The sequence below is a fragment of the Amphiura filiformis genome, chromosome 7 (genome assembly GCF_039555335.1).
Source record: "Amphiura filiformis chromosome 7, Afil_fr2py, whole genome shotgun sequence".
NCBI classification, from domain to species: domain Eukaryota; kingdom Metazoa; phylum Echinodermata; class Ophiuroidea; order Amphilepidida; family Amphiuridae; genus Amphiura; species Amphiura filiformis.
The window spans coordinates 18,656,673-18,672,210 of record NC_092634.1 but is presented as its reverse complement, the minus strand read 5'-3'; the positions used below and the strand labels follow the sequence as shown (position 1 = coordinate 18,672,210).

Here is a 15,538-nt window from a genome sequence, read left to right as displayed (position 1 = left end):
AGGGTCGATGATCGGACCGATGACACACATTCGATGGGTGTAACCCAAATTACGATACTAGTCACATGACACAATGTAATGACAGGTATAAAATTTTAACAGAGATGCCACTTTTCCTGATTTATCAGGAATTCCTGATTTTTGCAATTTTTAGCCAAGAATTCCTGATTTTTTTCACATCAAGCAAGTGGCATCTCTGTTTTAAGCGTTTTAATTGATTTCTGCATTTTTGCTATTGTTTTCAGAGTTTTTCAGCCTATTTTTGAATCAAATTCACAGAAAATGTAAAATAAAACCCATGGTTTTCAGTGTTTTTTTTCCAAGACCAGTTTTCATGACTAAATGAGTACTGGCACTCTACATGTTCAAAACATATGTAAGTGACTTTTAATGTGACATATAAAATATCATGCGTGTAACAAGGTACTTTCAGTCCTACCCGTCCTTGGCCTACCCGGGTCAAAATTCACGGGTCAAAATACCTGAAATTTGAAAGAAAAAAAGTTATAGGCCTTAGAAATTACTTGTTATTCAAGGTTGGAAAACAGAAAATACTGCTGCTTCAAAAAAATTACCAATTTTTTTTTTCAAAGTTGGATAAAGTTACATTGTACCAGAGTACATTACTTTTGCTTCTAATTCTATTGAACAGCTAGCAATGCATACTAAGTCAATGTGTCCCTGCCTATTCAATAGAAACAAAAGTAATTAAAATGTACAACTTTATCCAACTTTGAAAAAAAAAAAGCAATTTTTTTGTAGAAGTATATTTCTCTGGTTTCCCGCCTTGAATAACAAACAAGTAATTTAGGGCCTATATTATAACTGTTTATTTTTTTTTATTTTCGAGTACCTGGATTCCTGCCCGAAAATTCAATCGGGTCCACGAGTACACAATTACCTGTTAGTTGAGAGCCCTACTTACAAGTTAGTGTTAACACATGCTTACAAGTAGTGTAATTTAATTGCTGGTTCGAAAGCAAGTACCGTACTTAAGTAGGCTTACCATCTAAACACACCTATTATCGGTATACAGTGTAAGAAGGGTAGTAGTGCACATGCCCATGTTGTTATAATGTCATTTTTGTTTTCAATTTAACCTCGCCTAAATGATATGGTTGCCACTTCCATTTTTTCCCAAATTTAATTTGTTTTCCAGAGCGGCAGACTGGAAGTTAGATCAGCCAGATTGGACTGGAAGGTTGAAGGTTGTTGCCAAGGGAAACGAATGTTTTGTCAAATTAGAGGATAATAAAGGTAATCTTGGGAGAAAATCATAAACTTGTAACATTTTGCTTTTAAATGACACAATCCGGGGACACAATATTATTTTCTCCTTTGGTTTTAATATTTCGTTGTTGGACAGGAAAAACCTCCAACATGTATGTGCTTGTGGCCCCTGAAAATGTTTAAAACAAAACTGCCAACAGGTTACAAAGGAGGTTTTGCTTTGAACATGTTTAGGGGCCAATGACACATAGGAGATTTTTCCTGCCCAACAACAAATTTAATTGCTTAAGGTAATACACTATTTTAAAGTGTTGCGATTTGGTAGTTCACAACATCTTGCGAATGGTAATGAGCTTTGGCAAAAATTGCATTGCTCATTTCCTTGCGAGCGTGTAGAAGAATTCAAATATCACAGAAATAATTTTGTAGGTCCTGTGGTTCTTGAGTTACGCTTGTAAAGAGGGCTGAAACAACAACACTTTTGTAAAATGTACATAACTCATTAACAACAATAAATTAAGCAAGTTTTCAAATTATATAATTTGTAGAATGAACTTTTGCAAAACATCAAGGTGTTATTTGTCAATAATTTATTGATCTAGAGAATGAAAATCGATTTTTTTTTATTGCTTCGACCAACAACACTTCGTCTACCCTTAAATTACCTTTAGAATAAGCTAAGGGATCAAACCAAAAGATTGATGATGTCCTGTGAATAAAGCTACAATCAAGGAAAAAAGTCCTTGGAACGCTTGGCACACTCTGTCGAAATTCCGTGCAGAATTTCTTATGTTCATGGAAATTACCTATATTGTGTTTGGGAAGAAACATGACATCTACAACAATGATTTACCCTTCCCTCTCCCCATCAAGCAATGTTGGAACACATTGGGGAACCGCTGAAGACATTGGCATTTCTCAACATTGCACGGGGAGAGGGGTGACAGTTTTCCGTTATTCACACGCATAGCGCCCAAGACTTTTTCCTTGATTGTCTCTACCGAATGCAAAATATTTCATCTAAATTATGCTTTTTGTCTCATAACTCACAAACGGAATGTCGTATGAGCTTCAAATTGCACACGATTTGAGAGTGGATTATATGCTTTGTAATCATAATAAAATTGTTGCTAAAGAATTTGGTTTATTTAGGGAGTGGTCATTGGAAACACCCCTATGCTAAATTACTCACGTTAATAATCATGGCTCTAAATGCTCTAAAATGTCGTTTTTGTCCATAACTCAAAAACAGAATGTTGTATTGGTTTCATATTGCACCAGATTTGAGAGTAGATAATATCCTTTTGAATCATAATAAAATTGTTGATAAAAATGTTGGGTTATTCAGGGAGTGGTCACTGAAAACACCTCATATGCTAAATTACACAAGTTTCGTAATAATGCCCTCAACTGTAGTCAAATTTCGTTTTTGTCTCAGTAACTCAAAAACACTACAAATACATTTTTTACAATATCACAATGTTTTGCAGCATGTTTCCAAAATATTTTCAATGTTATTAAAACTTCAAACATTTTGTACCCTTTATGATATAACCCAACATGTAAATGTTTTGTCTAAAACTTGTGTTTGCTGAGTATAGGCATATATAAATGTTTTCTGGAAAACTTGTGTATGCTGAGTATAGGCATATCCGAGCGAATCACAAAGATGATGTAACAATTTGAAACAACTCATTCCTGAATATTATTTCTATTAAGACACGCTTTTGCGATGAGAAAAAACACGAAAAAAAAACCACAATTGAATATACATTTTAAAAAAAGACCACCACTGGGACTCGAACCATTCACATCGGTCAATAGTCAAAAGGTTATCAGTCTGAGGACTAATCCGCTACGCCACGCTGCCATTTCGCAATCGAAGTAACAAGTTTTGTTCTTTTATAGTAGTCAGGTATCGGGAAAGTGTAAGTTGTATAGAGTACTTGCACGAAGGTCATGAGTTCAAATCATCCTCCAGACACGCTCCATAAGATATGCTAATGCATGGAGTACAAAGAATTACTTTGATCAAAACCAGTTAAACAGGTGATTGGTATTGTACTCCGTGCATTTGCATGTCCTCTGGAGCGTGTCTTTAGGATGGTTTGAACTTTGTGATCTTCCATGCAAGCACCCTATAGTAGAAACCTCAAAATGTATCAGTTTACCATAATGACAAAATGGTGCAAAATCGACATTTTATGTTTTTAGGCCGCATCTCACGAAGCGTCACGTTCGTTTACATTTGCTATACCAATTGAAAATGTTTTATTGCAAAAGGAATAAAACATTTGTTTCATATATTAAATTTGTTAACAGTGAAGTTTACCAATTTGAATTGAAATAAATACGCATAAACAACTCATTTCTGAATATTATTTATATTAAAATACGCTTTTATGCGATGAGAAAAAAAAAAGAAAAGAAAAAAAAACAACAATTGAATATACTTTTAAAAAGACCACTAATGAGACTCGAACCACATCGGTCAATAGTCAAAAGGTTATCAGTCTGAGGACTAATCCGCTACGCCACGCTGCCATTTCGCAATCGAAGTAACAAGTGGTGTTCTTTTATAGTAGTCAGGTATCGGGGAAAGTGTAAAGTTGTATAGTAGAAATGGCAAAGTGTATCAGTTTACCATAATGACAAAATGGTCCAAAATCGATATTTTATGTTTTTGAGGCCGCATCTCACGAAGCGTCACGTTCGTTTACATTTGCTATACCAATTGAGAATGTTTTAATGCAAAAGGAATGAAACATTGATTTCATATATGGAATTTGTTAACACTTTACCATTTTGAATTGAAAGAAATACGCATATATATTTATTTCAATTCAAAATGGTAAAGTGTTAACAAATTTCATATAAGAGATCAAAGTGTCATTCCTTTTGCATTAAAACATTTCAATTGGTATAGCAAATTAAACGAACGTGACGCTTCATGAGATGCGGCCTCAAAACATAAAATGTCGATTTTGACCATTTTGTCATTATGGTAAACTGATACACTTTGCCATTTCTACTATACAAGTTTACACTTACCCCGAAACCTGCCTACTATAAAAGACCAAAACCTGTTACTCCGCTTGTGCAATGGCAGCGTGGCGTAGCGGATTAGTCCTCCGACTGTTAATCTTTTGGCTATTGACTGATGTGCATGGTTCAAGTCCCAATGGTGGTCTATATTTTTTCTTTAAGTGTATTAAATTGTTGCTTCTTTTTTCTTCTTTTTTTCTCATCGCAAAAGCGTATTTTGTTATAAATAATATTCAGAAATGAGTTGTTTCAAATTGTTACATCATAATAATCTTTCTGATTCGCTCGGATGTGCCTATACTCAGCAAACACAAGTTTGAGAGAAAACATACATTTTACAGGTTAAGGGTACATAGCGTTTTAATAACATTCAAAAAAAGATTTTGGAAAACATGCTGCAAAACATTATGATATTGTACGAAAAATGCATTTGTAGTGTCTTTGAGTTATGAGACAAAAACGAAAATTGACTCAGTATCATACAGAAGAGGGCCATAATTACAAAACTTGTGTCATTTAGCATAGGAGGTGTTGTCAGTGACCACTCCTAAATAACTCAACATTTTTATCAACAATTTTATTATGATTCAAAAGGATATTATCTACTCTCTAATCGTGTGCAATATGAAGCTCATACAACATTCTGTTTTTGAGTTATGGACAAAATCGACATTTTAGAGCAGTTTAGAGCCATAATTATGAAAAGTGTGTAATTTAGCATATGGGGTGTTTTCAGTGACCACTCTCTAAATAAACCAAATTCTTTATCAACAATTTTATTATGATTGCAAAGCATATAATCCCCTCTCAAATCGTGTGCAATATGAAGCTCATACAACATTCTGTTTTTGAGTTATGGACAAAAACGACATTTTAGAGCAGTTTAGAGCCATAATTATGAAACGTGTGTAATTTAGCATATGGGGTGTTTTGGGTGACCACATCCTAAATAAACCAAATTCGTTATCAACAATTTTATTATGATTGCAAAGTATATAATCCACTCTCAAATCGTGTGAAATTTGAAGCTCATACGACATTCCGTTTTTGAGTTATGAGACAAAAACGAAATTTAGATGAAATATTTTGCATTCGGTAGAGACAATCAAGGAAAAAAGTCCTTGGAACGCTTGGCACACTCTGTCGAAATTCCGTGCAGAATTTCTTATGTTCATGGAAATTACCTATATTGTGTTTGGGAAGAAACATGACATCTACAACAATGATTTACCCTTCCCTCTCCCCATCAAGCAATGTTGGAACACATTGGGGAACCGCTGAAGACATTGGCATTTCTCAACATTGCACGGGGAGAGGGGTGACAGTTTTCCGTTATTCACACGCAAGCGTTCCAAGACTTTTTTCCTTGATTGTCTCTACCGAATGCAAAATATTTCATCTAAATTGCGTTTTTGTCTCATAACTCACAAACGGAATGTCGTATGAGCTTCAAATTGCACACGATTTGAGAGTGGATTATATGCTTTGTAATCATAATAAAATTGTTGCTAAAGAATTTGGTTTATTTAGGAGTGGTCATTGGAAACACCCCTATGCTAAATTACTCACGTTAATAATCATGGCTCTAAAATGCTCTAAAATGTCGTTTTTGTCCATAACTCAAAAACAGAATGTTGTATTGGTTTCATATTGCACCAGATTTGAGAGTAGATAATATCCTTTTGAATCATAATAAAATTGTTGATAAAAATGTTGGGTTATTCAGGAGTGGTCACTGAAAACACCTCATATGCTAAATTACACAAGTTTCAATAATGCCCTCAACTGTAGTCAAATTTCGTTTTTGTCTCAGTAACTCAAAAACACTACAAATACATTTTTTACAATATCACAATGTTTTGCAGCATGTTTCCAAAATATTTTCAATGTTATTAAAACTTCAAACATTTTGTACCCTTTATGATATAACCCAACATGTAAATGTTTTGTCTAAAACTTGTGTTTGCTGAGTATAGGCATATATAAATGTTTTCTGGAAAACTTATGTATGCTGAGTATAGGCATATCCGAGCGAATCACAAAGATGATGTAACAATTTGAAACAACTCATTCCTGAATATTATTTCTATTAAGACACGCTTTGCGATGAGAAAAAACACGAAAAAAAAACCACAATTGAATATACATTTTAAAAAAAGACCACCACTGGGACTCGAACCATTCACATCGGTCAATAGTCAAAAGGTTATCAGTCTGAGGACTAATCCGCTACGCCACGCTGCCATTTCGCAATCAAGTAACAAGTTTTGTTCTTTTATAGTAGTCAGGTATCGGGAAAGTGTAAAGTTAGAGAGAGTACTTGCACGAAGGTCATGAGTTCAAATCATCCTCCAGACACGCTCCATAAGATATGCTAATGCATGGAGTACAAAGAATTACTTTGATCAAAACCAGTTAAACAGGTGATTGGTATTGTACTCCGTGCATTTGCATGTCCTCTGGAGCGTGTCTTTAGGATGGTTTGAACTTTGTGATCTTCCATGCAAGCACCCTATAGTAGAAACCTCAAAATGTATCAGTTTACCATAATGACAAAATGGTGCAAAATCGACATTTTATGTTTTTAGGCCGCATCTCACGAAGCGTCACGTTCGTTTACATTTGCTATACCAATTGAAAATGTTTTATTGCAAAAGGAATAAAACATTTGTTTCATATATTAAATTTGTTAACAGTGAAGTTTACCAATTTGAATTGAAATAAATACGCATAAACAACTCATTTCTGAATATTATTTATATTAAAATACGCTTTTGCGATGAGAAAAAAAAAGAAAAGAAAAAAGAAAACAACAATTGAATATACTTTTAAAAAGACCACCAATGAGACTCGAACCACATCGGTCAATAGTCAAAAGGTTATCAGTCTGAGGACTAATCCGCTACGCCACGCTGCCATTTCGCAATCGAAGTAACAAGTGGTGTTCTTTTATAGTAGTCAGGTATCGGGGAAAGTGTAAAGTTGTATAGTAGAAATGGCAAAGTGTATCAGTTTACCATAATGACAAAATGGTCCAAAATCGATATTTTATGTTTTTGAGGCCGCATCTCAAGAAGCTTCACGTTAGTTTACATTTGCTATACCAATTGAGAATGTTTTAATGCAAAAGGAATGAAACATTGATTTCATATATGGAATTTGTTAACACTTTACCATTTTGAATTGAAAGAAATACTATATTTATTTCAATTCAAATGGTTTAACAAATTTCATATAAAGATCAAAGTTATTCCTTTCATTGAAACCTGACTACTATAAAAGAACAAAACTTCGATTTTTGATTTTTACTTAAACTGTTTGTGCAATGGCAGCGTATAAAGAACAAAACTGTAGCGGATTAGTCCTCCGACTGTTAATCTTTTGGCTATTGACTGATGTGCATGGTTCAAGTCCCAATGGTGGTCTATATTTTTCTTTAAGTGTATTAAATTGTTGCTTCTTTTTTTTCTTTTTTTTTCATCGCAAAAGCGTATTTTGTTATAAATAATATTCAGAAATGAGTTGTTTCAAATTGTTACATCATAATAATCTTTCTGATTCGCTCGGATGTGCCTATACTCAGCAAACACAAGTTTGAGAGAAAACATACATTTTACAGGTTAAGGGTACATAACGTTTTAATAACATTCAAAAAAAGATTTTGGAAAACATGCTGCAAAACATTATGATATTGTACGAAAAATGCATTTGTAGTGTCTTTGAGTTATGAGACAAAAACGAAAATTGACTCAGTATCATACAGAAGAGGGCCATAATTACAAAACTTGTGTCATTTAGCATAGGAGGTGTTGTCAGTGACCACTCCCTAAATAACTCAACATTTTTATCAACAATTTTATTATGATTCAAAAGGATATTATCTACTCTCTAATCGTGTGCAATATGAAGCTCATACAACATTCTGTTTTTGAGTTATGGACAAAATCGACATTTTAGAGCAGTTTAGAGCCATAATTATGAAAAGTGTGTAATTTAGCATATGGGGTGTTTTCAGTGACCACTCTCTAAATAAACCAAATTCTTTATCAACAATTTTATTATGATTGCAAAGCATATAATCCCCTCTCAAATCGTGTGCAATATGAAGCTCATACAACATTCTGTTTTTGAGTTATGGACAAAAACGACATTTTAGAGCAGTTTAGAGCCATAATTATGAAACGTGTGTAATTTAGCATATGGGGTGTTTTGGGTGACCACATCCTAAATAAACCAAATTCGTTATCAACAATTTTATTATGATTGCAAAGTATATAATCCACTCTCAAATCGTGTGAAATTTGAAGCTCATACGACATTCCGTTTTTGAGTTATGAGACAAAAACGAAATTTAGATGAAATATTTTGCATTCGGTAGAGACAATCAAGGAAAAAGTCCTTGGAACGCTTGGCACACTCTGTCGAAATTCCGTGCAGAATTTCTTATGTTCATGGAAATTACCTATATTGTGTTTGGGAAGAAACATGACATCTACAACAATGATTTACCTTCCCTCTCCCCATCAAGCAATGTTGGAACACATTGGGGAACCGCTGAAGACATTGGCATTTCTCAACATTGCACGGGGAGAGGGGTGACAGTTTTCCGTTATTCACACGCAAGCGTTCCAAGACTTTTTTTTCCTTGATTGTCTCTACCGAATGCAAAATATTTCATCTAAATTGCGTTTTGTCTCATAACTCACAAACGGAATGTCGTATGAGCTTCAAATTGCACACGATTTGAGAGTGGATTATATGCTTTGTAATCATAATAAAATTGTTGCTAAAGAATTTGGTTTATTTAGGAGTGGTCATTGGAAACACCCCTATGCTAAATTACTCACGTTAATAATCATGGCTCTAAAATGCTCTAAAATGTCGTTTTTGTCCATAACTCAAAAACAGAATGTTGTATTGGTTTCATATTGCACCAGATTTGAGAGTAGATAATATCCTTTTGAATCATAATAAAATTGTTGATAAAAATGTTGGGTTATTCAGGGAGGGGTCACTGAAAACACCGCAGATGCTAGATTACACAAGTTTCGTAATAATGCCCTCAACTGTAGTCAAATTTCGTTTTTGTCTCGTAACTCAAAAACACTACAAATACATTTTTTTACAATATCACAATGTTTTGCAGCATGTTTCCAAAATATTTTCAATGTTATTAAAACTTCAAACATTTTGTACCCTTTATGATATAACCCAACATGTAAATGTTTTGTCTAAAACTTGTGTTTGCTGAGTATAGGCATATATAAATGTTTTCTGGAAAACTTGTGTATGCTGAGTATAGGCATATCCGAGCGAATCACAAAGATGATGTAACAATTTGAAACAACTCATTCCTGAATATTATTTCTATTAAGACACGCTTTTGCGATGAGAAAAAACACGAAAAAAAAACCACAATTGAATATACATTTAAAAAAAAGACCACCACTGGGACTCGAACCATTCACATCGGTCAATAGTCAAAAGGTTATCAGTCTGAGGACTAATCCGCTACGCCACGCTGCCATTTCGCAATCGAAGTAACAAGTTTTGTTCTTTTATAGTAGTCAGGTATCGGGAAAGTGTAAGTTAGATAGAGTACTTGCACGAAAGGTCATGAGTTCAAATCATCCTCCAGACACGCTCCATAAGATATGCTAATGCATGGAGTACAAAGAATTACTTTGATCAAAACCAGTTAAACAGGTGATTGGTATTGTACTCCGTGCATTTGCATGTCCTCTGGAGCGTGTCTTTAGGATGGTTTGAACTTTGTGATCTTCCATGCAAGCACCCTATAGTAGAAACCTCAAAATGTATCAGTTTACCATAATGACAAAATGGTGCAAAATCGACATTTTATGTTTTTAGGCCGCATCTCACGAAGCGTCACGTTCGTTTACATTTGCTATACCAATTGAAAATGTTTTATTGCAAAAGGAATAAAACATTTGTTTCATATATTAAATTTGTTAACAGTGAAGTTTACCAATTTGAATTGAAATAAATACGCATAAACAACTCATTTCTGAATATTATTTATATTAAAATACGCTTTTGCGATGAGAAAAAAAAAGAAAAGAAAAAAGAAAACAACAATTGAATATACTTTTAAAAAAGACCACCAATGAGACTCGAACCACATCGGTCAATAGTCAAAAGGTTATCAGTCTGAGGACTAATCCGCTACGCCACGCTGCCATTTCGCAATCGAAGTAACAAGTGGTGTTCTTGTATAGGAGTCAGGTATCGGGGAAAGTGTAAACTTGTATAGTAGAAATGGCAAAGTGTATCAGTTTACCATAATGACAAAATGGTCCAATATCGATATTTTATGTTTTTGAGGTCGCATCTCACGAAGCGTCACGTTCGTTTACATTTGCTATACCAATTGAGAATGTTTTAATGCAAAAGGAATGAAACATTGATTTCATATATGGAATTTGTTAACACTTTACCATTTTGAATTGAAAGAAATACGCATATATATTTATTTCAATTCAAAATGGTAAAGTGTTAACAAATTTCATATAAGAGATCAAAGTGTCATTCCTTTTGCATTAAAACATTCTCAATTGGTATAGCAAATGTAAACGAACGTGACGCTTCATGAGATGCGGCCTCAAAAACATAAAATGTCGATTTTGGACCATTTTGTCATTATGGTAAACTGATACACTTTGCCATTTCTACTATACAAGTTTACACTTTCCTGATACCTGACTACTATAAAAGAACAAAACTTGTTACTTCGCTTGTGCAATGGCAGCGTGGCGTAGCGGATTAGTCCTCCGACTGTTAATCTTTTGGCTATTGACTGATGTGCATGGTTCGAGTCCCAATGGTGGTCTATATTTTTTCTTTAAGTGTATTAAATTGTTGCTTCTTTTTTTTTTCTTTTTTTTCATCGCAAAAGCGTATTTTGTTATAAATAATATTCAGAAATGAGTTGTTTCAAATTGTTACATCATAATAATCTTTCTGATTCGCTCGGATGTGCTCTATACTCAGCAAACACAAGTTTGAGAGAAAACATACATTTTACAGGTTAAGGGTACATAACGTTTTAATAACATTCAAAAAAAGATTTTGGAAAACATGCTGCAAAACATTATGATATTGTACGAAAAATGCATTTGTAGTGTCTTTGAGTTATGAGACAAAAACGAAAATTGACTCAGTATCATACAGAAGAGGGCCATAATTACAAAACTTGTGTCATTTAGCATAGGATGTGTTGTCAGTGACCACTCCCTAAATAACTCAACATTTTTATCAACAATTTTATTATGATTCAAAAGGATATTATCTACTCTCTAATCGTGTGCAATATGAAGCTCATACAACATTCTGTTTTTGAGTTATGGACAAAATCGACATTTTAGAGCAGTTTAGAGCCATAATTATGAAAAGTGTGTAATTTAGCATATGGGGTGTTTTCAGTGACCACTCTCTAAATAAACCAAATTCTTTATCAACAATTTTATTATGATTGCAAAGCATATAATCCCCTCTCAAATCGTGTGCAATATGAAGCTCATACAACATTCTGTTTTTGAGTTATGGACAAAACGACATTTTAGAGCAGTTTAGAGCCATAATTATGAAACGTGTGTAATTTAGCATATGGGGTGTTTTGGGTGACCACATCCTAAATAAACCAAATTCGTTATCAACAATTTTATTATGATTGCAAAGTATATAATCCACTCTCAAATCGTGTGAAATTTGAAGCTCATACGACATTCCGTTTTTGAGTTATGAGACAAAAACGAAATTTAGATGAAATATTTTGCATTCGGTAGAGACAATCAAGGAAAAAAAAGTCCTTGGAACGCTTACACACTCTGTCGAAATTCCGTGCAGAATTTCTTATGTTCATGGAAATTACCTATATTGTGTTTGGGAAGAAACATGACATCTACAACAATGATTTACCCTTCCCTCTCCCCATCAAGCAATGTTGGAACACATTGGGGAACCGCTGAAGACATTGGCATTTCTCAACATTGCACGGGGAGAGGGGTGACAGTTTTCCGTTATTCACACGCAAGCGTTCCAAGACTTTTTTCCTTGATTGTCTCTACCGAATGCAAAATATTTCATCTAAATTGCGTTTTTGTCTCATAACTCACAAACGGAATGTCGTATGAGCTTCAAATTGCACACGATTTGAGAGTGGATTATATGCTTTGTAATCATAATAAAATTGTTGCTAAAGAATTTGGTTTATTTAGGAGTGGTCATTGGAAACACCCCTATGCTAAATTACTCACGTTAATAATCATGGCTCTAAAATGTTTCTAAAATGTCGTTTTGTCCATAACTCAAAAACAGAATGTTGTATTGGTTTCATATTGCACCAGATTTGAGAGTAGATAATATCCTTTTGAATCATAATAAAATTGTTGATAAAAATGTTGGGTTATTCAGGGAGTGGTCACTGAAAACACCTCATATGCTAAATTACACAAGTTTCGTAATAATGCCCTCAACTGTAGTCAAATTTCGTTTTTGTCTCTTAACTCAAAACCACTACAAATACATTCTTGTATAATATCACAATGTTTTGCAGCATGTTTCCAAAATATTTTCAATGTTATTAAAACTTCAAACATTTTGTACCCTTTATGATATAACCCAACATGTAAATGTTTTGTCTAAAACTTGTGTTTGCTGAGTATAGGCATATATAAATGTTTTCTGGAAAACTTGTGTATGCTGAGTATAGGCATATCCGAGCGAATCACAAAGATGATGTAACAATTTGAAACAACTCATTCCTGAATATTATTTCTATTAAGACACGCTTTTGCGATGAGAAAAACACGAAAAAAAACCACAATTGAATATACATTTAAAAAAAGACCACCACTGGGACTCGAACCATTCACATCGGTCAATAGTCAAAAGGTTATCAGTCTGAGGACTAATCCGCTACGCCACGCTGCCATTTCGCAATCGAAGTAACAAGTTTTGTTCTTTTATAGTAGTCAGGTATCGGGAAAGTGTAAAGTTGTATAGAGTACTTGCACGAAGGTCATGAGTTCAAATCATCCTCCAGACACGCTCCATAAGATATGCTAATGCATGGAGTACAAAGAATTACTTTGATCAAAACCAGTTAAACAGGTGATTGGTATTGTACTCCGTGCATTTGCATGTCCTCTGGAGCGTGTCTTTAGGATGGTTTGAACTTTGTGATCTTCCATGCAAGCACCCTATAGTAGAAACCTCAAAATGTATCAGTTTACCATAATGACAAAATGGTGCAAAATCGACATTTTATGTTTTTAGGCCGCATCTCACGAAGCGTCACGTTCGTTTACATTTGCTATACCAATTGAAAATGTTTTATTGCAAAAGGAATAAAACATTTGTTTCATATATTAAATTTGTTAACAGTGAAGTTTACCAATTTGAATTGAAATAAATACGCATAAACAACTCATTTCTGAATATTATTTATATTAAAATACGCTTTTGCGATGAGAAAAAAAAAAAGAAAAAAAACAACAATTGAATATACTTTTAAAAAAGACCACCAATGAGACTCGAACCACATCGGTCAATAGTCAAAAGGTTATCAGTCTGAGGACTAATCCGCTACGCCACGCTGCCATTTCGCAATCGAAGGAACAAGTGGTGTTCTTTTATAGTAGTCAGGTATCGGGAAAGTGTAAAGTTGTATAGTAGAAATTCAAAGTGTATCAGTTTACCATAATGACAAAATGGTCAAAATCGATATTTTATGTTTTGAGGCATCTCACGCTGGTAAGCGTAAACGTTCGCTTTAATGACATGCGCTATAAATTGAAATGTCGATTTTGGACCATTTTGTCATTATGGTAAATGATACATTTGCCATTTCTATATACAATTTTTAACACTTTCCCATACCTGACTATATAAAAGAACAAAACTTGTTATTTCGTTTGTGCAATGGCAGCGTATGAAGCGGATTAGTCCTCCGACTGTTAATCTTTTGGCTATTGACTGATGTGCATGGTTCGAGTCCCAATGGTGGTCTATATTTTTTCTTTAAGTGTATTAAATTGTTGCTTCTTTTTTCTTCTTTTTTTCTCATCGCAAAAGCGTATTTTGTTATAAATAATTTTCAGAAATGAGTTGTTTCAAATTGTTACATCATAATAATCTTTCTGATTCGCTCGGATGTGCCTATACTCAGCAAACACAAGTTTGAGAGAAAACATACATTTTACAGGTTAAGGGTACATAACGTTTTAATAACATTCAAAAAAGATTTTGGAAAACATGCTGCAAAACATTATGATATTGTACGAAAAATGCATTTGTAGTGTCTTTGAGTTATGAGACAAAAACGAAAATTGACTCAGTATCATACAGAAGAGGGCCATAATTACAAAACTTGTGTCATTTAGCATAGGAGGTGTTGTCAGTGACCTCTCCCTAAATAAATCAACATTTTTATCAACAATTTTATTATGATTCAAAAGGATATTATCTACTCTCTAATCGTGTGCAATATGAAGCTCATACAACATTCTGTTTTTGAGTTATGGACAAAATCGACATTTTAGAGCAGTTTAGAGCCATAATTATGAAAAGTGTGTAATTTAGCATATGGGGTGTTTTCAGTGACCACTCTCTAAATAAACCAAATTCTTTATCAACAATTTTATTATGATTGCAAAGCATATAATCCCCTCTCAAATCGTGTGCAATATGAAGCTCATACAACATTCTGTTTTTGAGTTATGGACAAAAACGACATTTTAGAGCAGTTTAGAGCCATAATTATGAAACGTGTGTAATTTAGCATATGGGGTGTTTTGGGTGACCACATCCTAAATAAACCAAATTCGTTATCAACAATTTTATTATGATTGCAAAGTATATAATCCACTCTCAAATCGTGTGAAATTTGAAGCTCATACGACATTCCGTTTTTGAGTTATGAGACAAAACGAAATTTAGATGAAATATTTTGCATTCGGTAGAGACAATCAAGGAAAAAAAGTCCTTGGAACGCTTAGGCACACTCTGTCGAAATTCCGTGCAGAATTTCTTATGTTCATGGAAATTACCTATATTGTGTTTGGGAAGAAACATGACATCTACAACAATGATTTACCCTTCCCTCTCCCCATCAAGCAATGTTGGAACACATTGGGGAACCGCTGAAGACATTGGCATTTCTCAACATTGCACGGGGAGAGGGGTGACAGTTTTCCGTTATTCACACGCAAGCGTTCCCAAGACTTTTTCCTTGATTGTCTCT

The 15,538-nt window shown here is 34.0% G+C and overlaps 1 protein-coding gene across 1 annotated transcript in view; it reads left to right on the top strand.

The window, feature by feature from the left end:
* The window catches only part of LOC140156831 (adaptin ear-binding coat-associated protein 2-like), a 33,282-nt gene that overhangs the window by 3,157 nt on the left and 14,587 nt on the right, over window positions 1–15,538 (top strand). The window contains exon 2 of the mRNA XM_072179826.1: window positions 1,160–1,257. Within this exon, the coding sequence (XP_072035927.1) occupies window positions 1,160–1,257 (98 nt within the window). The remainder of the gene's footprint in view (window positions 1–1,159; window positions 1,258–15,538) is intronic.